The sequence below is a fragment of the Sphaerodactylus townsendi genome, linkage group LG04 (assembly GCF_021028975.2).
Source record: "Sphaerodactylus townsendi isolate TG3544 linkage group LG04, MPM_Stown_v2.3, whole genome shotgun sequence".
Taxonomy (NCBI): Eukaryota; Metazoa; Chordata; class Lepidosauria; order Squamata; family Sphaerodactylidae; genus Sphaerodactylus; species Sphaerodactylus townsendi.
This window is the reverse complement of record NC_059428.1, coordinates 156576458-156604226: the sequence shown is the minus strand read 5'-3', so window position 1 is coordinate 156604226 and position 27769 is coordinate 156576458. Positions and strand designations below refer to the sequence as shown.

Here is a 27769-nt window from a genome sequence, read left to right as displayed (position 1 = left end):
CCCCCACACACACACCCACACCCCCCACACCCAAAAGCTACTTCTGGTTGGAATTAGTTGTAGATTGAAAGGTAACACGAACCTGCTCAGGAACAGAAGGAAGAGAGCGATCTTCTTATCCCCAAAAAAGTTAGCGGCTCCACTCACACGTCCTTGTTTTGATGCCTGTTCGCGCTGTTTATCAAGCTAAGCTGGAGCTGAACACTTGTCAATCTTCCCTTATCTGTTCCTTTTCTCCAAAGGGCCCGCCAGCTTTCCAGAGGAGGCGGGAGGTCACCTCTGTTTTGCAGCAAGCCGTGTTCTGTGCCTTGTGGTGTGGGAACGTCGCCACGTATCTTAACGATAAGGCCCTGGCCACATTAGCCAAAACCGGTCAGCTCAGCTCCCTCTCTCCTTCCCTTCTGGTTCGTAAGAAGCACTAAAAGATCAGGATGGGGACCCCCTGTCTTCTCTTTCTGCTCGGTTTCGGGGTCCTCTCTTCCTGTGCAGCAGCTGATGGCATTGAGCCGGCTGGGGAGAAGTTGCTCCCGGGAATTGAAGAGGAGGACAATGTTTTAATCCTAGAGGAAAGCAATTTTGATAGGGCCCTAGAGGAAAACAGGTACCTGTTGGTGGCCTTCTGTAAGTATTGATCATTGTCCAGTATTTATGGCTGTGTGTGAGTGTGTGTGTAGATCTGACATCTGGTTTTATTCAGCTAAATAAGTGCCGCTTCAGAGGGGATGGGTATCTTATCTGGACAGAACTCCTGTGCTGGAGGCAGTGCAGTTGTCACGCACCGGTTTTGGGGAGGCCACATAATGTCACGTGCGTGCACCATCATTCAGAGAAAACCTATCACGTTTGATGCGGTGTTTAGGGTATTTCAAAAGGAAGCACAGTTCCTTATTAGGGGACCCGCGGCTCAACAAACAAAAGGTTCTTCTCGTCGTAGAAGCCAGACATTTTCTTACTGGGTTATTCTATCAGTGTCGTCATGCCATCTGACTTTATATTTTTTTATATCCTAGTCCTATCTTCCCCCAAGAAACTCTGAGCAGCATACATTGTTCTTCCCTCCTCAATGTTATTCTCACAACAACCCTGAGAGGTAGATTAGGCTGAGAGAGAATGGCCCGTGGTCATTCGGCATTCTTTAAAGGAGAGTGGCAATTTGGAGTCTGGCCTCCTCGTTCATCAACAAACTCTTTGACCACTCTGAATCCTTGATGTCTGTACTATGGAGATGATACTGGCCTACCTTACCCGTCTGTTGTGAGGATTGCAATATAATTTATCTGAAACCCATGGAAGCTCAAGATGCACACGAAACATTGTTTGTAATGCCAAGTGAAGCTTGGTGCTGAAACTGACAATCTTGCTACCTCCGTATAAATGTTACCTCCGTATAAAAATGGTAACATTTGGGAACTAGCAGAGACTCACTGAACAAACAGAGATATGGTAGCTACATGTAGTAATGTGAGTGTTTTAGGCAGCAGGTTAAAAAAAAAGAGACATTTTTCCGTGCTGTGCTCGGCCCTGGCTTATTCGTGCCATTAGCCCCTTCCCTACTTATGTCAAGTAGCCTTCTTAAACATTATGGGATTTTTAAAAATGCACTCTAACCAAGATTACTGCAAAGAATTATGTTCAGGTGGCCTACTGGGGAAGCCGGAGACGTTGTGTGTTACCAATGGTGGGATTCAAATAATTTAACAACCGGTTCCAGTGGTGGGATTTAAATAATTTAGCAACTGGTTGTTTACAAGCACCATTTTGACAACCGGTTGTGCCGAAGTGGTGCGAAACCGCTGAATCCCACCACTGGGGGTTGCTGTCGGAAGTAATTTGCAGTTGCTGTTTTCCCCAGATCTCAAGCACGCCTGGCAGCAGCTCCTCAGATGTGAGCTATATCACGATTAGTCTGCTAAGAAGCAGCCTCCCCGTGGTCTAGTCTTGCACCAAAGTAGGATCTTCCTAAGTATCCGAGTAGGCCGATCTCTGGCAGCGAGTGCTCATCGTGTTCTATTGGCCCGCCCCTCGTATTTTATTGTACTCACCGGTCTTCCAGGACTCTGGAAGCGGGGTAGCGGTTGAATGTTTCTCCCCCTGTGATTTCCCAAGAATCTGGTTCTGTTTCTCCGATCCTTGTGAATTTTCCACACCTGCTTTTCGACCCAAAGGCCTCTCACTGGTATTCTCTTGAGTCTGCAGGCCTGCAGTGTCAACGAGGACAGGGGAAAGGTTGACTTTGGACTGGGATCAGTGACCTGAAACCAGAGATCTTTTCCACCCTCCTTCCACCCCTCCGTTGCCAGCAATAATGTGCTAGGGAAAGGGGAAATGAGGCAATGGGGAGCCATAGACTCTGGACACTGGTGGGGGGGGTCTGCGCTTGACATCCCAACATTTCAGCTTTAGCAGAGGGTTGTTAACAGTACCCCTTTGTATTGTTGGCAATGCCATCGAAACAGTGACTCCCCAGAGCACAAGAAGAGCTCTTCTGGATCAGACCAGTAGTCCATCTAATCCACCATCTTGCTTCATGCAGTGGCCAACCAGTTTGCTGATACTTTTTCAGTGCCAGGATAGATCTGCTATTTTATAACTCCGCACATGAAGAATGTTTGTTGACATAAAAGAAGCAAACGCAACGAGGCCAGTCAAATGCAGGCGATGGCTTTTTCACTCTTCTTTATTTCCTGGATTGGTAGTCTGACTTTCCGGCTGAGACGCCAGGTGGATTACAAAACATAACTAAAAAATTGAGTCAAGGAAAACAATGCGAGACGTGCCATGAACAACGGGACAGTTTGCAATAACTGGATCACAGAAGTGGAAAGTAATGCACTATGAACAAGGTAGCGCTTTTCCAAGAAATATTGCAAAGAATGACTGCCCTGTTATTGAAGAAAGAACAACTTTGCTCAAGTGGAGAAAGGATGTGAAAACCAGGGCTAAAATTCAGGAATAGCGGCGGCCCCAAACCCTCTCCAGAAACGGGTTGTGTAAGCATGAATGGTTTGGTTCCCCACATAGTGCAAATTCCCTGCAGGGATCCAGATTCTTGTATTTCAAGTTCTTTTCTCTTCATTTTGGTGAAATAATTAATATGAAAAGGAGGACCCTTATGAAGCGGGGCCGATATGAAGATTAATGGCCGGTTTGAGATAATTGTGAAAACGAATGTCCCTAATCCGCCAGGGAAGACGAGAAGATCAAAACGATTCATCAAAAGTGTACTGGAAGTGACCCTCCAGGGCCATGCTCTGAACAATTATTCCACGGGCCGACTTCTCCAGGAAGAGCGATCGAAAGTCACATTAGCTTTAAAAAGGGTTTGGACAGATTTATGGAGGAGAAGTCGATCTATGGCTACCAATCTTGATCCTCCTTGATCTCAGATTACAAATGCCTTAGCAGACCAGGTGCTCGGGAACAGCAGCAGCAGAAGGCCATTGCTTTCCCATCCTGCCTGTGAGCTCCCAAAGGCACCTGGTGGGCCACTGTGAGTAGCAGAGTGCTGGACTAGATGGACTCTGCTCTGATCCAGCAGGCTCTTCCTTATGTTCTTAAGACCATTGCTTTCACCTCCTGCCTGTGAGCTCCCAAAGGCACCTGGTGGGCCACTGCGAGTAGCAGAGTGCTGGACTAGATGGACTCTGCTCTGATCCAGCAGGCTCTTCCTTATGTTCTTATGTCACACATGCTATGAAGCTGCCCCAATTGATCTCTGTAGCTCAGTATCGTTTGCTCTGACTGGTAGCAGCTATCTGAGATCCTGGGTGAGGGGAAGGTCTTCCTCAGCCCGGCTTTGGCCAGGGAGGGAGGGGCGTTCAATCTAATAAAATTAAAATAAATAAAGCCAGCCGGAAATCGGTGACCTGGCAACGTTAGGAGTTGTGAACACGTTGCGATCCACTGCCGGTTTAAGATCTGAGCCCAAAACCGCCCTGTGGCAGAATGTGAGTCTTCGAGCTCGGCTTTCCTGACTGGCAGCCGTTCTTCAGGGTGCCAGGTAAAGAAAGTTTCCCCCAGCACTCCAAACTCAGATTGTTTAAACATGGGCTTTTGTGCACTTAGCGCTTGCAAAGTGCTTCACAGCAGGGGGTTTCTCGCAGTTTTCTGTTCAAAAGAGAAGTCTCACGCTGTGAAGTGCCTCCAACTGCGCCAGTTCAATCTTTCCTTCTGCCCGCCCGCTGCTTCCTTTCCTTTCCTTCTCTGGGGAGTGTGCCCGCCGCCTTTTCCTGTGGGTGCCATCTTTGGTCTGTTGACAATTCAGCTGACAGCCCCTCCCCGAGTACTTACTTCGCATCCCTATTTGTACACCACTGGGCCAAGACACTTCGTAATTTTTAACCGGTCTGTCTTCCTGAACAGTTGCTGGTGGGGCAGGACAAGAGTGTGAAGCTACAGGGTGGACTCTGTCCCGCCAATCAGATTTGCAAGTGTGGAGCATTTTTTTCTAGCCTAAGGTACCTGTGGCCTTGCCACTGGACGGGAAGCCACGTCAGTTGGAAGAGGTTCAATAGGCAGAAGGAAAGCAGCCTGCTTTGGCTGTGCGGAAGTGGTAAGGTACGAACCAGTGCGTGGCCTGCCAGGCCCAATTTTTCCCCTGGGAAGGCTGCCAATATTATCAGGATGGTGCTGGCAGGGAGCCTGTGGACATTCAGGGCAAAGCAAGCCAAGATCCAGTTCATTTCCAAAGTCCTCGTGTAGGCGCAGAACAAGTATTGAAAAATCTTTTAAGTTTCCATACTGATATTTTCTCTAGTTGCATTGCCTTTATGATTTTATGCTTTAATTATGATTAATTAAAGATGAACCAAAGTAGGCCTTTTGCTTTCTGGCTTTTGTTACTAGCCAGATCAGCAAAAAGCCGGGATGAAATACCCTTTGTTCTCAATTCTACATGGGAATGTATGAGATTATGAACTAAGTTGTTTTCGAGGTCTTCTTGCCCCGGCCCGGCACCTTGAGTCTGCTCTTTTCTGATACAAAGCAAGAACATGGCTAAATGTTTAGGCTCTTTGTCTAGAAAAGTAGGACAGTACAAAACAATAACTGATAAGGGGAAGTTGGGCCTAAGTTCATAAGACGTCAAAGGCAGAGTACTGACATCTTCCAATAAGGGCACTAGTTTGCCCCATCCCCACCCTTTCAAATGATTGATTGATGATGATGAACTTTGGGGTGTATTCTTTTTACTGCTATTCTGATGTAACCTATAAAAGTAAGAGACAGCAGCCATTTCAACGTGGTTCCCCTGATGCTGTTTTGCCCATCTGTTGGCGTGAATAAAATATTTATCTGATTTTATTCCTTTGTCGGCTTAAGCTTTTTGGCTTAAATATTTTGATCCCGTTACCCTGCTGTAACACTCGTCCCTCTGCCTGAGCCAGCTCCAGGAAAGAACCTGACTGAAGTCTACGGCGTGGTTAAGAATCTGGGATATTGTCGTCTTTTTGGACGTATTGTTGAAACTGATCTGTTGTGGCCACGAGAGAGCAGCCGGTCCTAGTTTCTCTTATTCTTATCTTTAGATTAAACAGTAATGAAAGCTAATCAACCCGAGCACTTTCCAGTGATAACGTTGACAAAAGCCAACTAGCGTGACCCTGTTGAACATTCTTTACAGATTCTTGCAGTGTTAAAAAAAAAAAAACTGTTAATCTATTAAAACTCTGGATTGAGGGCAGTTCACCACCGGAGCTGCCAGTCGCGGTGCCTCATCTGGTCCAAATCTGGTCCAAATAGTGACATGGGGTTGCCTACTTCTGAATGGCCCCAATGATTTCCATTGCCTACTTCTGAATGGCCCCAATGATTTAAGACATAGCCAAATGGTAATTCAATAGTACTCCTATTGCATTGGCGTAGGAGGTTAAGAGCTCGTGTATCTAATCTGGAGGAACCAGGTTTGATTCCCAGCTCTGCTGCCTGAGCTGTGGAGGCTTATCTGGGGAATTCAGATTGGCCTGGACACTCCCACACACGCCAGCTGGGTGACCTTGGGCTAGTCACAGCTTCTCGGAGTTCTCTCAGCCCCACCTACCTCACAGGGTGTTTGTTGTGAGGGGGGAAGGGATAGGAGATTGTAAACCCCTTTGAGTCTCCTGCAGGAGAGAAAGGGGAGATATAAATCCAAACTCTTCTTCTTCTTCTTCCTCTTCCCCAGTAGTTGCCAGTTTGTTACCAGGCCCAGTTTTAAAGTTCTGGACTTTTAAGGTCCTGGACTTAAAATAAGGTAGAGGATGACTGACTGACTGTATGAACCTGCCTGTGGTTTGAGAGCAGCTACAGGTGCTTGTGTGTGAACAGATGGGAAGAACTCCTGACATTTTTTGGTTTGTCACCCTCAGATTTTGGAATCTCTTGCCCACCGTGGGCCTTTTGGAGATTTTCCAAAATTATTCTGTTCCAGAGGGCATGAGGTACATTGGATCTCTGACAGCTGTGGTGTGGTACAGTGGTTAGCATGCTAGATGGTCTCAATCCCAAAGCCCACCAGATGACCTTTGGCTGGCTATCCTAACCCACCTCATAGGGTTGTTGTGAGGATACAGTGGAGGAAGGGAAAGCTCTTGTATGGGGAAATATAAGCCAGATGCTGGCATTATTTTTCCGCTCTCAGTTTTATTGCAGACTTTATTTCTGGTTTCTCTGATTTTGTAAAATGTTAGAGCGACAACAGAATGTCAAGAGGGAAATCCACTTACTTCCTTTTGTTTTTTCTTGTGTCTCTGCAGACACTGCTTTGTCTGGGCCCTCTCAGACCTTGGCTGCCGAGTTTGCCAGAGCCGCCGAAGAACTGAAAAGCGCTGCTACGGACGTGCGGCTTGGCAAAGCAGACGTGACCGACCAGAAGGCTTTCCAAAAGGAATTCAATATCCAGGACTTTCCGACTCTGAAGTTCTTTGTCCACGGTGATCGAAGCAACCCCGTTGAATGCAAAGGTCAGCCGCCGGTTTCTCGATCTTGCAGGTTTGCCATTTGCTCACAAGAGGGCACCCGTGGCTAGTTCAGAATGACATCTCAGGATCCTTTCAAACCTTCGAAGCAGCTGTGAGAATAAGCGCCAGAATGCTGGGGAGGTGTGAAGGTTCCAAAAGGTTGAGAAATGAACTGCTGAATAAGGATTTCCCACTCTTGGGCAGGCAGAGTTGTTTGTTGTGCTTTTGAAATCCCCCTTGTCCTGATTTTTTCTGTTGTTTTGTGGAACCACCAATCACCTTGCTCTGTTTCCCCAGCAGGACTGATGCATTAGAGGGGGAGAAAGAGAGAAAGAGGGTGAGAAGTAGAGAAAGAGAAAGAGAGGAAGAGAAAGAGTGAGAGTGAGAGGGTGACTCCACATGCCTTGTTGTATAGCTTTCATTTCCTTTATGTCTTCCCCTCCACACACGTCTACTCTGTATCGATGCCGACGTGTGCCTTCGTTAAACGGTTTGCAGCCACACTGGCATTGTTGGTTGAAAGAGGGATTGTTTTGTGATGTGCCCATGCGCAGTGGTAGAAGATGATGAAAGCGATCTTGTTCCGTTCCCATGTAGGGTCCCATCCAGATTAATTGGCGTGTGCCCGCGCACGAATGCAGGACAGCAGCATGTGCACGTATGAAAGGAGAGGAAGACAGGAATGACTCGGAACTTGTGGCTAAGTGCGCATGTTCCAATTCCAGTTGTATTGTAGACATCTTTACAGAGCTCAGGGGAACTCAGGACAGGGGAAAGGTTTGCTCATTTTACCGGTAAGGGAATAAACACATCCAAAAGATGGGGAGAAATTGGAAAATACAGTCAAAGATGGAATGGCTTCCTGCAGTAAGTTGTTATGTCCAAACAGGCGAAACGTTAGGAGCAAGATCAACCAGACCACGGCCACAGAGCCCAGAAAACCCCCAACAACCAGATGATATGAAGCTTACAGATCAACTCATCTTGCAGAAGTAAACTTCACACAAAAATACGCAGCAGGAGGTGTCTCAGTCTCCTCATATTTTAAAAAAAGAATTGCCTGCATCAACTACTTATTTTTAGTAGTTTAGGAGTTGATTCTTTTTCCATGTCCAAACTGGGAAAAATCAGTGGTGGTGCTGAGCGGGACGCCCGTTTAACTTATCTCCGCACCTGTTTATTACACTTCTGTTCAACAGTCCCCGTCCCCCCCCATTTACATCTGATAGTCGAATGTAGACAGTGCAATAAGCTGTGGAGTGGCCCTGTAATACATTTGGATTAAAACTGCTCGTCGATATTTCCCTTGGAAGGACAGAGGGTGTTCCCAGATTTGCCATGTCAATCTCGGCAGTACGTGCTCTTCTGCAGGTTTGAGGGAAGAAGCACTCAGGCCTGGAACGAGCACACGGGGGAAAAAAGCTGTCGATTAGGAGCTAATTGGGCACACAGCAAATTCCCTGGAGGATTTCCCCGAAGCAGAGATTAGAATGAGTTGCTCAGTTGCCAGGTTTGCCTCTGATGGTCTGAGCAGCGTAGGATGAATCTTTTGGGTTCTTTCATGTAGGTGTTGCACATCTGAAATCTGAAGTCGTTACGGCGACGCAATGAATGAGACGAGACGCAGCGATATCAGGAAGCTGGTGGAGAGAGGCCAGCGGCAAGTCTGGTTGATCTGGCCAATCTGGCTAGTCTGACCAATCTGACCAATCTGCCGAGCTGGGGTCCCTGGCACCTTTATTAGAGTTTGGGGAAGCTGGGAGAGCGGGAGAAAGTTGCGCAATTCATGACTCAGTGAAGGGCTGCGTACGTGCAGGGGGGAGCGTTCCTGTCTGGGTCGAATCCACATTCAGGTATCTTGTGACCTGGGTGTCTGGGAGATCTCGTGATGTGCGTACGTGTGAGCCCAGGAGGGGACAGATGGCGCAGGCATTCCTGTGCACGTTCTGAAGCTCTACTGGGTCTGCTAACGCACCCCTACAGAAATCGTGTAGTGTGACTGAATTACTGTTGTGGTCTCAGCCATGGGGTTGGTGACACATCGGCGCAAGAGACAACTGGTCAGAGAAGACTGTAAAATGGCCCTCAGGATAGGGACGGTGTGGAATTTCTTGTCCCTGGTGGTTTGACCTCCAAATATCTCTTGACGTGCTTTCTCCCTTGTGCCCCGTTGAATCTGTAATTCTTCATTTTTGAGCCATTTTCTGGTGCCAGTTTTCCCAGGTTGGAGCATTGGCTATATGTACAAATGGTGACGGCCGGGTGCAGACATGTGGTATGAAAACCATTCAGTTTGCAGACACAGTGCCAGTAAACTGGCATAAACCAACCTTGGAAAGCAGAGATCCAAAGCCATTCACAAAGAAAAGAAATTAACTCTGCTGTATTGCTATAATAGGGCTTTCTAGAGACCTGGATAGTGCAGCCTTCCCTGATCTTGTCAGACCTCAAGTGGGGATAACCCTGGATGGGAGATACGTTCTATGTATCTTAGTGGTGACAGAACAATAAATCCTTCTCTTTTTGCAGGAGTTAGAACGGCGTCTGCCTTTGTCACCTGGATCAGAAGAAGAATCGGATCCTGTACAGCGTACCTGAATAGCACAGAGCAGGCCGAAGCCTTCGTTGAGCCTGACGGTGTGGCCGTGATCGGCTTTTTTAAGGTGAACTTCTGTGAAATTGAACGACTTGCTTGCTGCATTAAGATGGGGACCGCGTGCGTGTCATGGACTTGATGCTGGGTGTTGACGATTGTGAGGAATGTAGGGTGGGTTGGGGGTTTATGACAAGAAATGTGTCATTAGAGACTGTTCCGGAATTGTCCTCATCCAAATGAAGCCCCGGATTTTGCAATTTCCGAATTACCCAGGCCTTTTTCTGAAATAATAGGTGCCTTCCATCGTTTTAAGCCTTCGAGTATTAGGTTTTGTCCCAGGCCGTACCTAAGGTTGCATAGCTGTGAATTTCTGCTTAGTCACATCTGTCTATTTATACTGATGCAGTAACAAAGGTCTGTTTTTAGGCCGCTCCCAATTAAAAGCTGTTCTAGTTTCCAATTCCTGCCAACTGCTGAGAGAGACCCGGCATGGCGGGGTCTTGTTGGTTTGAATTAACCGAGTTTGTCAGCCATGGTTGCTGTGGGGAGCTTCTGGCGGTGTCTTTTCCTCTCAGGACTAAAGTAGCCATTTTTGTGTAGCGCTGACCCCAAACCTCCCTTTTATCAACAGAGCCCTCAAGGGTGGGCAGAGGAGGTCTTTTGCCATTCTGCCAGGAGCACGCCAGAGCTGCCTTTTGGGACGACAACCAGCGAAGAGGTTTTTGCGCGCTTTGGCATCAGAGAGGACGCGGTTGTCATCTTCCAAAGGGTACTGATCAGTGGTGGGATCCAAAAATTTTAGTAACTGGTTCCCATGGGGGTGGGATTCAAACTGTGGCGTAGTGCCAATGGGGCTGGGCGGGGCATGACAGGGGCGTGGCCGGGCATTCTGGGGGCAGGGCATTCCTGGGCGGGGCTGTGGCAAGGATGCAGCCGCTGCGCCGGTCCTTGGGTGGGAAACGAATGCACGCAGGTGCAGGCTGCCTCGCACACCAGTGCACCTCCTGCTAGACTGCTTCAAGTTCTGCGCGCTACTGCTGAGAGGAGGGGCGTAACCAAGGCAAAAATCACGTGGCAAAATTACCAATTAGTAACCCCCTCTCGGCACACACAAATAGTTAGTAACCGACTCTCGGGAACCTGTGAGACCCTGCTGGATCCCACCTCTGGTACTGATCCCCTTTTCGGCCTATCAGTCCGCCAGAGTGCTGGCGGTTCCCCTTGACGTGGTTTTCCCCTTCCCATTTGATCCCCACAATGTAGGCTAAGAGTTTCTGACCAGCCCAGGGGGTCTTCACGGGCCAGTGGGGATTGGACGTTGGTGTCTCAGCCAGAACCCTAGCCGTGACACCACACTGGTGGTGTTGTCCTTTGGCCCTAGCCCTGTGAAGAAGGAAGAGGAAGAGTATGGATTTACACCCCGCCTTTCTCTCCTGTAAGGAGACTCATAAGAACATGAGAACATAAGTGAGAACCTGCTGGATCAGATCAGAGTCCATCTAGTCCAGCACTCTGCTACTCACAGGGGCCCACCAGATGCCGTTGGGAGCTCACATGCAGGGTGTGAAAGCAACGGCCTTCTGCTGCTGCTGCTCCTGAGCACCTGGTCTGCTAAGGCATTTGCAATCCCAGATCAAGGAGGTGACTCAAGGTGGCTTATACTTTCCCTTCCTTTCCCCATAACAGACACCTTGTGAGGCAGGTGGAATTGAGAGAGTTCTGAAAGAACTGGGACTAGCCCAAGGTCACCCAGCAGGCTTCATGTGGAGGAGCAGAGACACCAGCCCTCTTCACCAGATAGGAGTCTGCTGCTCATGCAAAGGAGCGGGGAATCAAACCTGGTTCTCCAGATTAGAGTCCACTGCTCTTAACCCCAGCTGACGGTCCCAATTTGGCTAGTGGGATGTTCAGCAAACATATTCTCCTGTATGAAGGCTCAGAAAGGCTAGATTTGGCTTTAGAGGGTTTATGGAACAGTGAACTGGACCTGTGATCCGGCATCTTATGTCACTTTCTTTTAAAAAGCCACTGAATCCACTGATTTCCCCACCCCATATTTATTTATTATTTTATATTTCGATTTATAACCTGCCCTTCCCTGCAGGGCTCAGGGCGGTGAACAACAATAGGGATAAAACATACAAAACAAATAATCACAAAAACATAAAACAGTTTAAAACAGTAACAGTGGATGGCGCCATCCCATGCCCTTAGCGCATAGGTGTCACTCGTGGCTCTCCAGATGTTATGGACTACAGTTCCCATCATCCCATGCCAGCATGATGCTCGCAGGGGATGATGGGAACTGTAGTCCATAACATCTGGAGGGCCGTGAGTTTGACACCTATGCCTTAGCATATCTCTGGGAGGCCACAGACAACAATGGCAAATACACAGGTGAACCTCGCTTTTCTTGTGTTCCAGGGAAAACCTGTTTATAACCAGGCGGCAGAAGAAGGCAGGTTGACTCACGAGGAGCTGACCCGATTGGTTAAAACTTTTACCGTGGATGTCGTCTCAGAATATAATCTGGAGGTACGTGCCATCGTGAATTTTTGTCTCAGATGCTCAAACACTACGGAAAGTTGCATTTGTAACGCAAATCCATTCAGAACCTTCCAATCTGTGCGTTAATTTCGAATTTTTGTGACTTTACCTAATGTAACGGGGCTATAAAGTTCATTTTTTCATTGATTTGGGTTGAAGCCATTCCAAATTCAGTGACATGTAGAACAGCCCAATTAAATGTACCTTGGTTAATCAAAGTCATTGCAGAGGTTGTCAGAAAAAGACCCAGATGAAAAGGGGACAGAATGGGAGAGGTCTTCTAACCTCGGTAAGAAATCTTCTCCAGGAAAGTGTAGTTCTTTCAGGAAAAGAAGTCATCTTTCTGGTGGGATCTGTCCTTTCCCCAAGATCCACGAGTGGCCTTTGACTTTTTCCCCTCCAGACATCTCTGAAGATTTTTGATGTTCCTGTGGAAAACCACATCCTTCTATTCATTCCCAAGAGTTCCAGTGTGTTCAGCAAGGCTTATGAAAATTTTAAGTCCGTTGCCGAAGAATTCCGAGGGAAGGTCAGTATTTTGCCTGTTGACAGTGCGTTTGTATTTCCTGGTTTGTAAAACTGAGATGTCAGAGCTTGGCTGCTGCTGGCCTAGAACGTCATCGTTGGTGAAAAGAAATGGGGCAAAATTCTCCAGCTTTCTTTCGAGCCAACCGTATGTCTTGGTTGTATTTTGTGTGTGCTGTGAAGTCACAGCTGATTGATGGTGATCTCTCCTGAGAGCCAGCCTGGTGTAGTGGTTAAGAGCAGGCGCGCTCTAATCTGGAGAACCGGGTTTGACTCCATTCTCTGCCACTTGAGCTGTGGAGGCTTATCTGGTGAACCAGATTAGCTTGTGCACTCCAACACATGTGCCAGCTGGGTGACCGTGGGCTAGTCACAGTTCTTCGGAGCTCTCTCAGACCCACCCACCTCACAGGGTGTTTGTTGTGGTGGGGAAAGGAGATTGTAAGCCCCTTTGAGTCTCCTTACCGGAGAGAAAGGGGGGATATAAATCTAAACTCTTCTTCTTCATAGAGTTTTAGAGGCTAGAGATGGTCCAGGGTGGTTTACCAGGGCCTTGTCTGTGGGCTGAGAGAATTCGGAGAGAACTATGACTGGGCTAGGTTACCTAGGAGGGTTTTTATGGAGAAGCGGGGAATCAAACCCAGTTCTCCAGAGCAGAGTCTTCTTAAATACTTCTTAGATTCTACTCTTAGACGCTACACCTTACTGGCTGTGATTATTGTCTTAGGTCCTGCTTAAAACTGTTTCCCTTTCTCAGGGACTTGGTTAATTCTCTCCAGTTGTTGATATTGGACTTTGCTTTCTGATGAATGTTTGCGCTGAGGTTTCATCTGGGCCGGCTGTGCTCATAATTGCTGTCTTGGGCTAAACTAATTTTGAAAGGCTCTGCGGAGGATTTGTGAGTCATTCTGATATTTTGCTGATGTTTTAGGATTGCTCAGTTTTGTAAATGGCTCCAGAAATGTGACAATCAGTGAGGCAGAGTATGAATATACAGGTGCAGGGAGCAGCAGTGGCGTAGTGGCTAAGAGCAGGTGCACTCTGATCTGGAGGAACCGGGTTTGATTCCCCGCTCTGCCACTTGAGCTGTGGAGGCTTATCTGGTGAATTCAGATTAGCCTGTGCACTCCCACACACGCCAGCTGGGTGACCTTGGGCTAGTCACAGTTCTTCGGAGCTCTCTCAGCCCCACCTACCTCACAGGGTGTTTGTTGTGAGGGGGGAAGGGCAAAGAGATTGTAAGCCCCTTTGAGTCTCCTACAGGAGAGAAAGGGGGGATATAAATCCAAACTACTGCTCCTCCTCCCCCTCCTCCAGTTGGGTAGAAATGAGTAACCCTCAGGTGGTTATTTCTCAGTGTACTCTCCGGTCTGTGTTCTCCTAAATTGTACTTCAGCCAGGGGGATTTATGGAATGTTATTCTGGATTTGGGGCATGCTCAGTATGCCACAAGTGATTCCCTTGATATGTGGCCAGTGTACGGTGATCAATCTCCGCCGAAAAACACAAGAGCATCCCTGGTGGATTAGAACAATGGTCTACCTAGTCCTGTATCCTTTTTCACACAGTGACCCACCAGATGTTCCCGAAAGAGCTGCTAGCAGGAGACAAAGCAACAGCTTCCCATGTCGTTGAGCCTGTTCACTGACATTCATTATTGTTCATACGTGCATCTAATGCTTTTTTCAAAGTGTCGTTGAGGTGTGTGTCTGCCCCGTCATTATGCGTGATGCAGCAATACAGATGCCCTCCCATGTCTCACATTCTGCAGATCGTGTTCATTGTAGTGGACACCGATGAGAGCAGAAACGGACGGGTGATCGAATACTTCCAGGTCATCGAGATTGAGGTCCCTGCTGTTCAGATCCTGAACCTGACCAGCGACGCCAGGTACAAGATGCCCGCGGAGAGGGTGACGGTGCGGGACCTTCGGCGTTTCTGCCAGAGCTACTTGGAAGGGACAGCCAAGGTGTGCTTCTCAAACGGGCGTGAAGGGGAAGGTGATCTAGTTGGTTGGAGGTTGAAACCAGTGTAGATGTCGGTGAATGTACCCCAGGAACAGAGCTGTTTGTGGACGGGAGTCCCTTCCGCACATGCAGAATAATGCCCTTTCAATCCACTTTCAATGCACTTTGCAGCTGGATTTTACTTTGCAGAATAGCAAAATCCACTTTCAAACAATGTTGAAAGTGGATTGAACGTGCATTATTCTGCATGTGCGGAAGGGGCCATGGCCTGCCCCAGTGACACAGGAAGTGAATTTAGGAGCGGGAGATGATTTGGACAGTACAGGGGAGGGGAACTAAAGGTTGCTGACCCCAAACCCCCTGTATTCTCTTCTCCCAAATGCTTGTATCCAAAGCAAGTTCAGTTATCATATCAGAACTCAGCTAAAGGGGGCGGGGGGGGGGGGTTTACAGGAAAGGTAAACCGTGGGAAGATGGTCACCATATTGCTTGCTTTTGTGTTTGTTGACCGAGATCATTCACCCTCGCATTGTAGTTGGATATGATTCTATCGCACAAGGCTGAATAATGGGAATGGTAAAGCTGATCATCGGGGTGGTGGTGGTGGTGGTGGTCCCAAATGTATGTTAGGGAAGATTGCCTTGTGCCCTATTAAGCTCATCACAAGACAGCAGTCCGTCATTATTGTCTCCTGGTCTGTCTTGCTCTCATTAGAGACATCTTGCCAGCGAGGAAATCCCGGACGGCTGGGACCAGAAGCCCGTGAAAGAGCTGGTCGGGAAGAATTTCGATCGGGTTGTCTTTAATAAGAAGAACCACGTGTTTGTGATGTTCTGTAAGTTGCTTGTGCCCCCCACCCCCACCCCCAGGGCCAACTTTGTGATCCAAGTAGAGTGAGGTAGAAAGTTGGATGATGTGTGACATTGTGCAATCAGAAATATGTATATTGAGCAGATGAGGATCTTATTTTCCTTGTTTGACAACATTACCCTAACTGCATGGTTGTGTCTTGGTGGAAATGTGTTCCGTTAGATTGAAATGTGGTGACATCTTGCAGCGCATATAATGATGGACTGAAAAGGTTTCATTCTGCTCGCAATCCCCCTGAAGGGCTTGAGTGAAAAGCAGAAATAAATTTAAGGAATTAAATTTAGGGAAATAAATTAAAGGAATACATTTAAGAAATTCAGAAACCTTGTGAAGTCGGTGGGTCCGAGAGACTTCTGAGAGAACTATGACTGACCCAAGGTCACCCCAGCAGGCTTCATGTGTAGGAGTGGGGAAACAAATCCAGTTCACCAAACAAGAGTCTGCCGCTCATGTGGAGGAGTGGGGAATCAAACCTGGTTCTCCAGATTAGAGTCCACCTGCTTTTAACCACCACACCGCGCTGTGTACACACAGCCTGGGAATTCAGCTGGACAGCTCTTGCTGACTGTGTGCGGAGCAGGAAGAGAACCCAAAGGGAACTGGTTTGCTCCTTCTCAGCTGGAGTTTATCCATTAAAGAAGCCCACAGGGAGAGTCCAGGGCCAGATCCTGGAGCCAGTGGGGTTGTGCAACCTCTGCGTGAGTCCTTTCTCCTTGGTTTTCCTTCGCAGATGCTCCTTGGTCAGAGGCCTGCCAGAAGCTGCTTCCGATTTGGGACGAGCTGGGCAAAATGTTTGAGAACCGGAGCAACGTCGTCATTGCCAAGATAGACTACACAGCCAACAACGCCCAGTTACTCAATTTGGAGCGCTACCCGTTCTTCAGATACTTCCCTGTTGGATCTGCAACCCGGGTAAGGCATGTCTAATCAGCCGAGCGTGTGTGTGGGTACTGGTACTGTGCCGTGGTCTCCTCAATGTACCGCATTGTGAGAACATGAGGGCATACTTGCTGGGACAGTGGTGCTTTTGAGAAAGAGAGGAAAATTGTTCCAGGCTGGGAGATCACACGTGAAAAGGGACAGTAAACAAATGGTAAACTCCACCATGCAGATGGACAGTGTCCTAGAAGAATCCCTTCTAATGTGATATGATGGTTCTTATTGAGAACATACAGCACAGACTTTATTAAGGTCAAAGGCCAGAAGAAGTTATAACAGTAGAACCAAACTTTGTACATCAGCAATACAACACAATATGGTAGGCTGTAAGGGCTACTAAGTTGCATTTTAGGTTACATGAACGGTTTTTAAATCCTTATTTAATGTTCACTAAAATAGCACACGTAAATCAATTATTTAAAATTTCTATTTGATACTACAATTTTTCAAGCAGAATTATTTTATAAAAAATAATCAAAAAGTGTTCATCCTAAGTCATATTTTTAACTGCATTAACGTTTCAGCAATCTTTACTTAATGAGAATGAAGACCTTACTCTCGTTGTAACTGCCACCTTGAAGTTCCTGCATTTACGTGACATTTAGTAACATGTCCCCCCATATACTCTTGGAGTTGTCATTAGCCAAATGCCAGGGCCTGTGTACTGAGAAGGCATGAAATGTGCCCCTGAATAGAATTCTGGGGAATTGTATTGTTTTGGGAATCAATGCTTTTTGCCATTGTGTTGGATACCCTTCTCATGGGAAATCCACAGTCAGAGGAGGCGACAGGGAAAAGCAGAACATCCCTTTGAGCGTAACAAAGGCAGGTCTGCAATATTGCCTCAGTGGGGCAGATCCTTGGGAAACTGTCCCTGTACAAATGTGTGGACTTTTCCACAAGTGTGATGAATGCAGGCTTCTGCTGTGTATTGACCTCTGTGTGGCCTTTCTGTGCTTTGTTTTGCGGCAGGTGGACCCTTACAAAGGAGAGCACAGCCTTGATGCGTTTGCTGAATTCTTAGAAGAACAAATCAAGGCCGGAAAGAAGGTAAGGGGCTGCAGCCACCTCCTCTCCTGATTCAGAGAGTGTGTCATCAGCATAGCGATAGCACCTTCCTCCCCATCAGAGCTTCATCTAGATCAGGGGTCTTCAAACTATGGTCCTCCAGATGTTCATGGACTACAATTCCCATCAGCCCCTGCCAGCATGGCTAAGTAGCAGGGCTGATGGGAATTGTAGTTCATGAGCATCTGGGGGGCCATAGTTGGAACGCTATCTCTCGATCTATCATAGGTGTCAAGAATTGAGGCCCTCCAGATGTTGGCGGATCGTTACAGTTCCCATCATCCCCTGCCAGCATCATGCTGGCAGGGGATGATGGGAGCTGTAGTCTATAACATCTGGAGGACCGCGAGTTTGACACCTGTGATCTAGAAAATGTTTAGAGATCAAATTAACCCCTGAGGGACCCCGCAAATGAGTGCCCATGTTATCAAGCAAGAGTTTCCCATAACTACTGTCTGGTACCAGTCCTGGAGGTTGGAGTGGAACCCACTGCAAACTCCCAAGCTCCGTCACCTCTCCAGGAGGATAGCGGGGTCAGTAGTAACAAAGGAGGGGTAGCCATATTGTCCAGTAGGATTCCTGCAGTGTGGAGTAGTAGTGCAGTAGAAGCTCTGATATTGATGTGAGTTCGATTCCAGAAGAAGTCAGTGTGAGATTTGAGATCGTTGGCTGAAAGTTGGCAAAGCGTTGCGTCCTTTAGATAGATAGATAGATAGTTTAATACGGCCAAAGGCCAGCAAAGACAAAACAAAACAACAGCACACATTCACAACAGCAAATTACAACAATTATTACAGCTAACCATTTACATGAATGTTTGGCTTTCAGCTCATCCCTGATTAAGTAGGCCCTTGCGTTTTTTATACGCCAATGCACAGAACTTTGCTACCTGCTGGGAGATGGTTGCATCCTTGTCTTCCAACAGCATTTTCCTGATCTCTTGGTCAGGATCCTTTGCAATTATCAAGCTGAAGCTGTACCAAGCAGAGGTAAAATAAAGAGCTCTCTTTCTGCCTTATGCAGCATGCAGTGTAACAAGATATGTATCATAGAATCAACGTCCCCAGAGTTACAAACACATTTCCTCAAATGACAAGGGGATTTCCAAAATCTGCCTATAAGCATAGATGATGGAAATGCGTCAAACCGCGTTTCAGAAAAGGCCCATCTGTATTTGGCTATGGTAATATGTTGAATGTAGGGGGCCATTACTGTACCACTACCAGGATTTCACGGTCTATATAGAGCAGGAAATGAGGCATTATCATTTTGGTGGTAGTCAATGTCATTCAATCGCGATATACCATCTTATGAGCTAAGGGCAAGTCCCATTCAAGCATCAGCATAGGGTCTAGCCCAATCTGTCAGCTTCAGGATAATCTTCTCCGACCAGATTGGGTATGGTGATGTTGGACAGAAATGCTGGTAATAGGCCCTGGGGGTGTAGGTGATCCTTAATCCAATATTTGATGGTTCTCTTCCAGACTATAGTTTCCACTTTTAGCTATTCCTGCTTCATGTCTCAATACAGTGTTGTACGTGCATTTTGGGGTATTGAATGGAGGTCTGTGGAATGTTGTTTTAACTTTTTCCAGAGGTGTAAAGTTGGATATGTTGCCTAGTTGGGCTCCATATATGCACTGTGGAATGGATTTTGCTGTAAACAATTTTAACAGCAGTTGGAATGTATCCTCCCCCCTGGCACGGTAGAATCTCAGTATTGCTTAGGCGCTCTTTTGAGCAGAGATTGGACAAGGGATTGGATATGAGCTGTAGGTTTGCCATTATACTCGGGAAAATTACCCCCAAGTATCTGAAGCATTTGACCTGATCGACATTGGATGCCCTTCGATTGTCCATCTTTCCTTCTTGAACCTGGCATTAAAATGTACTATTTTTGTTTTAGAATAATTCATTATTAGATGTTCCTCAGCACATTTTTAAGTTATTGCATTTAGTGGGGGGGGGGTGGGGGGGGGGGGGGGTGGGGGGGGGGGGGGGTGGGGGGGGGGGGGGGTGGGGGGGGGGGGGGGTGGGGGGGGGGGGGGGTGGGGGGGGGGGGGGGTGGGGGGGGGGGGGGGTGGGGGGGGGGGGGGGTGGGGGGGGGGGGGGGTGGGGGGGGGGGGGGGTGGGGGGGGGGGGGGGTGGGGGGGGGGGGGGGTGGGGGGGGGGGGGGGTGGGGGGGGGGGGGGGTGGGGGGGGGGGGGGGTGGGGGGGGGGGGGGGTGGGGGGGGGGGGGGGTGGGGGGGGGGGGGGGTGGGGGGGGGGGGGGGTGGGGGGGGGGGGGGGTGGGGGGGGGGGGGGGTGGGGGGGGGGGGGGGTGGGGGGGGGGGGGGGTGGGGGGGGGGGGGGGTGGGGGGGGGGGGGGGTGGGGGGGGGGGGGGGTGGGGGGGGGGGGGGGTGGGGGGGGGGGGGGGTGGGGGGGGGGGGGGGTGGGGGGGGGGGGGGGTGGGGGGGGGGGGGGGTGGGGGGGGGGGGGGGTGGGGGGGGGGGGGGGTGGGGGGGGGGGGGGGTGGGGGGGGGGGGGGGTGGGGGGGGGGGGGGGTGGGGGGGGGGGGGGGTGGGGGGGGGGGGGGGTGGGGGGGGGGGGGGGTGGGGGGGGGGGGGGGTGGGGGGGGGGGGGGGTGGGGGGGGGGGGGGGTGGGGGGGGGGGGGGGTGGGGGGGGGGGGGGGTGGGGGGGGGGGGGGGTGGGGGGGGGGGGGGGTGGGGGGGGGGGGGGGTGGGGGGGGGGGGGGGTGGGGGGGGGGGGGGGTGGGGGGGGGGGGGGGTGGGGGGGGGGGGGGGTGGGGGGGGGGGGGGGTGGGGGGGGGGGGGGGTGGGGGGGGGGGGGGGTGGGGGGGGGGGGGGGTGGGGGGGGGGGGGGGTGGGGGGGGGGGGGGGTGGGGGGGGGGGGGGGTGGGGGGGGGGGGGGGTGGGGGGGGGGGGGGGTGGGGGGGGGGGGGGGTGGGGGGGGGGGGGGGTGGGGGGGGGGGGGGGTGGGGGGGGGGGGGGGTGGGGGGGGGGGGGGGTGGGGGGGGGGGGGGGTGGGGGGGGGGGGGGGTGGGGGGGGGGGGGGGTGGGGGGGGGGGGGGGTGGGGGGGGGGGGGGGTGGGGGGGGGGGGGGGTGGGGGGGGGGGGGGGTGGGGGGGGGGGGGGGTGGGGGGGGGGGGGGGTGGGGGGGGGGGGGGGTGGGGGGGGGGGGGGGTGGGGGGGGGGGGGGGTGGGGGGGGGGGGGGGTGGGGGGGGGGGGGGGTGGGGGGGGGGGGGGGTGGGGGGGGGGGGGGGTGGGGGGGGGGGGGGGTGGGGGGGGGGGGGGGTGGGGGGGGGGGGGGGTGGGGGGGGGGGGGGGTGGGGGGGGGGGGGGGTGGGGGGGGGGGGGGGTGGGGGGGGGGGGGGGTGGGGGGGGGGGGGGGTGGGGGGGGGGGGGGGTGGGGGGGGGGGGGGGTGGGGGGGGGGGGGGGTGGGGGGGGGGGGGGGTGGGGGGGGGGGGGGGTGGGGGGGGGGGGGGGTGGGGGGGGGGGGGGGTGGGGGGGGGGGGGGGTGGGGGGGGGGGGGGGTGGGGGGGGGGGGGGGTGGGGGGGGGGGGGGGTGGGGGGGGGGGGGGGTGGGGGGGGGGGGGGGTGGGGGGGGGGGGGGGTGGGGGGGGGGGGGGGTGGGGGGGGGGGGGGGTGGGGGGGGGGGGGGGTGGGGGGGGGGGGGGGTGGGGGGGGGGGGGGGTGGGGGGGGGGGGGGGTGGGGGGGGGGGGGGGTGGGGGGGGGGGGGGGTGGGGGGGGGGGGGGGTGGGGGGGGGGGGGGGTGGGGGGGGGGGGGGGTGGGGGGGGGGGGGGGTGGGGGGGGGGGGGGGTGGGGGGGGGGGGGGGTGGGGGGGGGGGGGGGTGGGGGGGGGGGGGGGTGGGGGGGGGGGGGGGTGGGGGGGGGGGGGGGTGGGGGGGGGGGGGGGTGGGGGGGGGGGGGGGTGGGGGGGGGGGGGGGTGGGGGGGGGGGGGGGTGGGGGGGGGGGGGGGTGGGGGGGGGGGGGGGTGGGGGGGGGGGGGGGTGGGGGGGGGGGGGGGTGGGGGGGGGGGGGGGTGGGGGGGGGGGGGGGTGGGGGGGGGGGGGGGTGGGGGGGGGGGGGGGTGGGGGGGGGGGGGGGTGGGGGGGGGGGGGGGTGGGGGGGGGGGGGGGTGGGGGGGGGGGGGGGTGGGGGGGGGGGGGGGTGGGGGGGGGGGGGGGTGGGGGGGGGGGGGGGTGGGGGGGGGGGGGGGTGGGGGGGGGGGGGGGTGGGGGGGGGGGGGGGTGGGGGGGGGGGGGGGTGGGGGGGGGGGGGGGTGGGGGGGGGGGGGGGTGGGGGGGGGGGGGGGTGGGGGGGGGGGGGGGTGGGGGGGGGGGGGGGTGGGGGGGGGGGGGGGTGGGGGGGGGGGGGGGTGGGGGGGGGGGGGGGTGGGGGGGGGGGGGGGTGGGGGGGGGGGGGGGTGGGGGGGGGGGGGGGTGGGGGGGGGGGGGGGTGGGGGGGGGGGGGGGTGGGGGGGGGGGGGGGTGGGGGGGGGGGGGGGTGGGGGGGGGGGGGGGTGGGGGGGGGGGGGGGTGGGGGGGGGGGGGGGTGGGGGGGGGGGGGGGTGGGGGGGGGGGGGGGTGGGGGGGGGGGGGGGTGGGGGGGGGGGGGGGTGGGGGGGGGGGGGGGTGGGGGGGGGGGGGGGTGGGGGGGGGGGGGGGTGGGGGGGGGGGGGGGTGGGGGGGGGGGGGGGTGGGGGGGGGGGGGGGTGGGGGGGGGGGGGGGTGGGGGGGGGGGGGGGTGGGGGGGGGGGGGGGTGGGGGGGGGGGGGGGTGGGGGGGGGGGGGGGTGGGGGGGGGGGGGGGTGGGGGGGGGGGGGGGTGGGGGGGGGGGGGGGTGGGGGGGGGGGGGGGTGGGGGGGGGGGGGGGTGGGGGGGGGGGGGGGTGGGGGGGGGGGGGGGTGGGGGGGGGGGGGGGTGGGGGGGGGGGGGGGTGGGGGGGGGGGGGGGTGGGGGGGGGGGGGGGTGGGGGGGGGGGGGGGTGGGGGGGGGGGGGGGTGGGGGGGGGGGGGGGTGGGGGGGGGGGGGGGTGGGGGGGGGGGGGGGTGGGGGGGGGGGGGGGTGGGGGGGGGGGGGGGTGGGGGGGGGGGGGGGTGGGGGGGGGGGGGGGTGGGGGGGGGGGGGGGTGGGGGGGGGGGGGGGTGGGGGGGGGGGGGGGTGGGGGGGGGGGGGGGTGGGGGGGGGGGGGGGTGGGGGGGGGGGGGGGTGGGGGGGGGGGGGGGTGGGGGGGGGGGGGGGTGGGGGGGGGGGGGGGTGGGGGGGGGGGGGGGTGGGGGGGGGGGGGGGTGGGGGGGGGGGGGGGTGGGGGGGGGGGGGGGTGGGGGGGGGGGGGGGTGGGGGGGGGGGGGGGTGGGGGGGGGGGGGGGTGGGGGGGGGGGGGGGTGGGGGGGGGGGGGGGTGGGGGGGGGGGGGGGTGGGGGGGGGGGGGGGTGGGGGGGGGGGGGGGTGGGGGGGGGGGGGGGTGGGGGGGGGGGGGGGTGGGGGGGGGGGGGGGTGGGGGGGGGGGGGGGTGGGGGGGGGGGGGGGTGGGGGGGGGGGGGGGTGGGGGGGGGGGGGGGTGGGGGGGGGGGGGGGTGGGGGGGGGGGGGGGTGGGGGGGGGGGGGGGTGGGGGGGGGGGGGGGTGGGGGGGGGGGGGGGTGGGGGGGGGGGGGGGTGGGGGGGGGGGGGGGTGGGGGGGGGGGGGGGTGGGGGGGGGGGGGGGTGGGGGGGGGGGGGGGTGGGGGGGGGGGGGGGTGGGGGGGGGGGGGGGTGGGGGGGGGGGGGGGTGGGGGGGGGGGGGGGTGGGGGGGGGGGGGGGTGGGGGGGGGGGGGGGTGGGGGGGGGGGGGGGTGGGGGGGGGGGGGGGTGGGGGGGGGGGGGGGTGGGGGGGGGGGGGGGTGGGGGGGGGGGGGGGTGGGGGGGGGGGGGGGTGGGGGGGGGGGGGGGTGGGGGGGGGGGGGGGTGGGGGGGGGGGGGGGTGGGGGGGGGGGGGGGTGGGGGGGGGGGGGGGTGGGGGGGGGGGGGGGTGGGGGGGGGGGGGGGTGGGGGGGGGGGGGGGTGGGGGGGGGGGGGGGTGGGGGGGGGGGGGGGTGGGGGGGGGGGGGGGTGGGGGGGGGGGGGGGTGGGGGGGGGGGGGGGTGGGGGGGGGGGGGGGTGGGGGGGGGGGGGGGTGGGGGGGGGGGGGGGTGGGGGGGGGGGGGGGTGGGGGGGGGGGGGGGTGGGGGGGGGGGGGGGTGGGGGGGGGGGGGGGTGGGGGGGGGGGGGGGTGGGGGGGGGGGGGGGTGGGGGGGGGGGGGGGTGGGGGGGGGGGGGGGTGGGGGGGGGGGGGGGTGGGGGGGGGGGGGGGTGGGGGGGGGGGGGGGTGGGGGGGGGGGGGGGTGGGGGGGGGGGGGGGTGGGGGGGGGGGGGGGTGGGGGGGGGGGGGGGTGGGGGGGGGGGGGGGTGGGGGGGGGGGGGGGTGGGGGGGGGGGGGGGTGGGGGGGGGGGGGGGTGGGGGGGGGGGGGGGTGGGGGGGGGGGGGGGTGGGGGGGGGGGGGGGTGGGGGGGGGGGGGGGTGGGGGGGGGGGGGGGTGGGGGGGGGGGGGGGTGGGGGGGGGGGGGGGTGGGGGGGGGGGGGGGTGGGGGGGGGGGGGGGTGGGGGGGGGGGGGGGTGGGGGGGGGGGGGGGTGGGGGGGGGGGGGGGTGGGGGGGGGGGGGGGTGGGGGGGGGGGGGGGTGGGGGGGGGGGGGGGTGGGGGGGGGGGGGGGTGGGGGGGGGGGGGGGTGGGGGGGGGGGGGGGTGGGGGGGGGGGGGGGTGGGGGGGGGGGGGGGTGGGGGGGGGGGGGGGTGGGGGGGGGGGGGGGTGGGGGGGGGGGGGGGTGGGGGGGGGGGGGGGTGGGGGGGGGGGGGGGTGGGGGGGGGGGGGGGTGGGGGGGGGGGGGGGTGGGGGGGGGGGGGGGTGGGGGGGGGGGGGGGTGGGGGGGGGGGGGGGTGGGGGGGGGGGGGGGTGGGGGGGGGGGGGGGTGGGGGGGGGGGGGGGTGGGGGGGGGGGGGGGTGGGGGGGGGGGGGGGTGGGGGGGGGGGGGGGTGGGGGGGGGGGGGGGTGGGGGGGGGGGGGGGTGGGGGGGGGGGGGGGTGGGGGGGGGGGGGGGTGGGGGGGGGGGGGGGTGGGGGGGGGGGGGGGTGGGGGGGGGGGGGGGTGGGGGGGGGGGGGGGTGGGGGGGGGGGGGGGTGGGGGGGGGGGGGGGTGGGGGGGGGGGGGGGTGGGGGGGGGGGGGGGTGGGGGGGGGGGGGGGTGGGGGGGGGGGGGGGTGGGGGGGGGGGGGGGTGGGGGGGGGGGGGGGTGGGGGGGGGGGGGGGTGGGGGGGGGGGGGGGTGGGGGGGGGGGGGGGTGGGGGGGGGGGGGGGTGGGGGGGGGGGGGGGTGGGGGGGGGGGGGGGTGGGGGGGGGGGGGGGTGGGGGGGGGGGGGGGTGGGGGGGGGGGGGGGTGGGGGGGGGGGGGGGTGGGGGGGGGGGGGGGTGGGGGGGGGGGGGGGTGGGGGGGGGGGGGGGTGGGGGGGGGGGGGGGTGGGGGGGGGGGGGGGTGGGGGGGGGGGGGGGTGGGGGGGGGGGGGGGTGGGGGGGGGGGGGGGTGGGGGGGGGGGGGGGTGGGGGGGGGGGGGGGTGGGGGGGGGGGGGGGTGGGGGGGGGGGGGGGTGGGGGGGGGGGGGGGTGGGGGGGGGGGGGGGTGGGGGGGGGGGGGGGTGGGGGGGGGGGGGGGTGGGGGGGGGGGGGGGTGGGGGGGGGGGGGGGTGGGGGGGGGGGGGGGTGGGGGGGGGGGGGGGTGGGGGGGGGGGGGGGTGGGGGGGGGGGGGGGTGGGGGGGGGGGGGGGTGGGGGGGGGGGGGGGTGGGGGGGGGGGGGGGTGGGGGGGGGGGGGGGTGGGGGGGGGGGGGGGTGGGGGGGGGGGGGGGTGGGGGGGGGGGGGGGTGGGGGGGGGGGGGGGTGGGGGGGGGGGGGGGTGGGGGGGGGGGGGGGTGGGGGGGGGGGGGGGTGGGGGGGGGGGGGGGTGGGGGGGGGGGGGGGTGGGGGGGGGGGGGGGTGGGGGGGGGGGGGGGTGGGGGGGGGGGGGGGTGGGGGGGGGGGGGGGTGGGGGGGGGGGGGGGTGGGGGGGGGGGGGGGTGGGGGGGGGGGGGGGTGGGGGGGGGGGGGGGTGGGGGGGGGGGGGGGTGGGGGGGGGGGGGGGTGGGGGGGGGGGGGGGTGGGGGGGGGGGGGGGTGGGGGGGGGGGGGGGTGGGGGGGGGGGGGGGTGGGGGGGGGGGGGGGTGGGGGGGGGGGGGGGTGGGGGGGGGGGGGGGTGGGGGGGGGGGGGGGTGGGGGGGGGGGGGGGTGGGGGGGGGGGGGGGTGGGGGGGGGGGGGGGTGGGGGGGGGGGGGGGTGGGGGGGGGGGGGGGTGGGGGGGGGGGGGGGTGGGGGGGGGGGGGGGTGGGGGGGGGGGGGGGTGGGGGGGGGGGGGGGTGGGGGGGGGGGGGGGTGGGGGGGGGGGGGGGTGGGGGGGGGGGGGGGTGGGGGGGGGGGGGGGTGGGGGGGGGGGGGGGTGGGGGGGGGGGGGGGTGGGGGGGGGGGGGGGTGGGGGGGGGGGGGGGTGGGGGGGGGGGGGGGTGGGGGGGGGGGGGGGTGGGGGGGGGGGGGGGTGGGGGGGGGGGGGGGTGGGGGGGGGGGGGGGTGGGGGGGGGGGGGGGTGGGGGGGGGGGGGGGTGGGGGGGGGGGGGGGTGGGGGGGGGGGGGGGTGGGGGGGGGGGGGGGTGGGGGGGGGGGGGGGTGGGGGGGGGGGGGGGTGGGGGGGGGGGGGGGTGGGGGGGGGGGGGGGTGGGGGGGGGGGGGGGTGGGGGGGGGGGGGGGTGGGGGGGGGGGGGGGTGGGGGGGGGGGGGGGTGGGGGGGGGGGGGGGTGGGGGGGGGGGGGGGTGGGGGGGGGGGGGGGTGGGGGGGGGGGGGGGTGGGGGGGGGGGGGGGTGGGGGGGGGGGGGGGTGGGGGGGGGGGGGGGTGGGGGGGGGGGGGGGTGGGGGGGGGGGGGGGTGGGGGGGGGGGGGGGTGGGGGGGGGGGGGGGTGGGGGGGGGGGGGGGTGGGGGGGGGGGGGGGTGGGGGGGGGGGGGGGTGGGGGGGGGGGGGGGTGGGGGGGGGGGGGGGTGGGGGGGGGGGGGGGTGGGGGGGGGGGGGGGTGGGGGGGGGGGGGGGTGGGGGGGGGGGGGGGTGGGGGGGGGGGGGGGTGGGGGGGGGGGGGGGTGGGGGGGGGGGGGGGTGGGGGGGGGGGGGGGTGGGGGGGGGGGGGGGTGGGGGGGGGGGGGGGTGGGGGGGGGGGGGGGTGGGGGGGGGGGGGGGTGGGGGGGGGGGGGGGTGGGGGGGGGGGGGGGTGGGGGGGGGGGGGGGTGGGGGGGGGGGGGGGTGGGGGGGGGGGGGGGTGGGGGGGGGGGGGGGTGGGGGGGGGGGGGGGTGGGGGGGGGGGGGGGTGGGGGGGGGGGGGGGTGGGGGGGGGGGGGGGTGGGGGGGGGGGGGGGTGGGGGGGGGGGGGGGTGGGGGGGGGGGGGGGTGGGGGGGGGGGGGGGTGGGGGGGGGGGGGGGTGGGGGGGGGGGGGGGTGGGGGGGGGGGGGGGTGGGGGGGGGGGGGGGTGGGGGGGGGGGGGGGTGGGGGGGGGGGGGGGTGGGGGGGGGGGGGGGTGGGGGGGGGGGGGGGTGGGGGGGGGGGGGGGTGGGGGGGGGGGGGGGTGGGGGGGGGGGGGGGTGGGGGGGGGGGGGGGTGGGGGGGGGGGGGGGTGGGGGGGGGGGGGGGTGGGGGGGGGGGGGGGTGGGGGGGGGGGGGGGTGGGGGGGGGGGGGGGTGGGGGGGGGGGGGGGTGGGGGGGGGGGGGGGTGGGGGGGGGGGGGGGTGGGGGGGGGGGGGGGTGGGGGGGGGGGGGGGTGGGGGGGGGGGGGGGTGGGGGGGGGGGGGGGTGGGGGGGGGGGGGGGTGGGGGGGGGGGGGGGTGGGGGGGGGGGGGGGTGGGGGGGGGGGGGGGTGGGGGGGGGGGGGGGTGGGGGGGGGGGGGGGTGGGGGGGGGGGGGGGTGGGGGGGGGGGGGGGTGGGGGGGGGGGGGGGTGGGGGGGGGGGGGGGTGGGGGGGGGGGGGGGTGGGGGGGGGGGGGGGTGGGGGGGGGGGGGGGTGGGGGGGGGGGGGGGTGGGGGGGGGGGGGGGTGGGGGGGGGGGGGGGTGGGGGGGGGGGGGGGTGGGGGGGGGGGGGGGTGGGGGGGGGGGGGGGTGGGGGGGGGGGGGGGTGGGGGGGGGGGGGGGTGGGGGGGGGGGGGGGTGGGGGGGGGGGGGGGTGGGGGGGGGGGGGGGT

The 27769-nt window shown here is 61.2% G+C and overlaps 1 protein-coding gene across 1 annotated transcript in view; it reads left to right on the top strand.

Annotated features, from left to right (window-relative positions):
• Positions 1–318: 318 nt before the first annotated feature.
• PDILT (protein disulfide isomerase like, testis expressed) overlaps positions 319–27769 on the top strand; it is a 47308-nt gene continuing 19857 nt past the window's right edge. The window contains exons 1-10 of the mRNA XM_048494191.1: positions 319–621; positions 6732–6938; positions 9465–9598; positions 10163–10300; positions 11956–12066; positions 12482–12607; positions 14375–14572; positions 15285–15405; positions 16171–16352; positions 17352–17429. Coding sequence (XP_048350148.1) covers positions 432–621; positions 6732–6938; positions 9465–9598; positions 10163–10300; positions 11956–12066; positions 12482–12607; positions 14375–14572; positions 15285–15405; positions 16171–16352; positions 17352–17429 — 1485 coding nt within the window. The 5' untranslated portion in view covers positions 319–431. The remainder of the gene's footprint in view (positions 622–6731; positions 6939–9464; positions 9599–10162; positions 10301–11955; positions 12067–12481; positions 12608–14374; positions 14573–15284; positions 15406–16170; positions 16353–17351; positions 17430–27769) is intronic.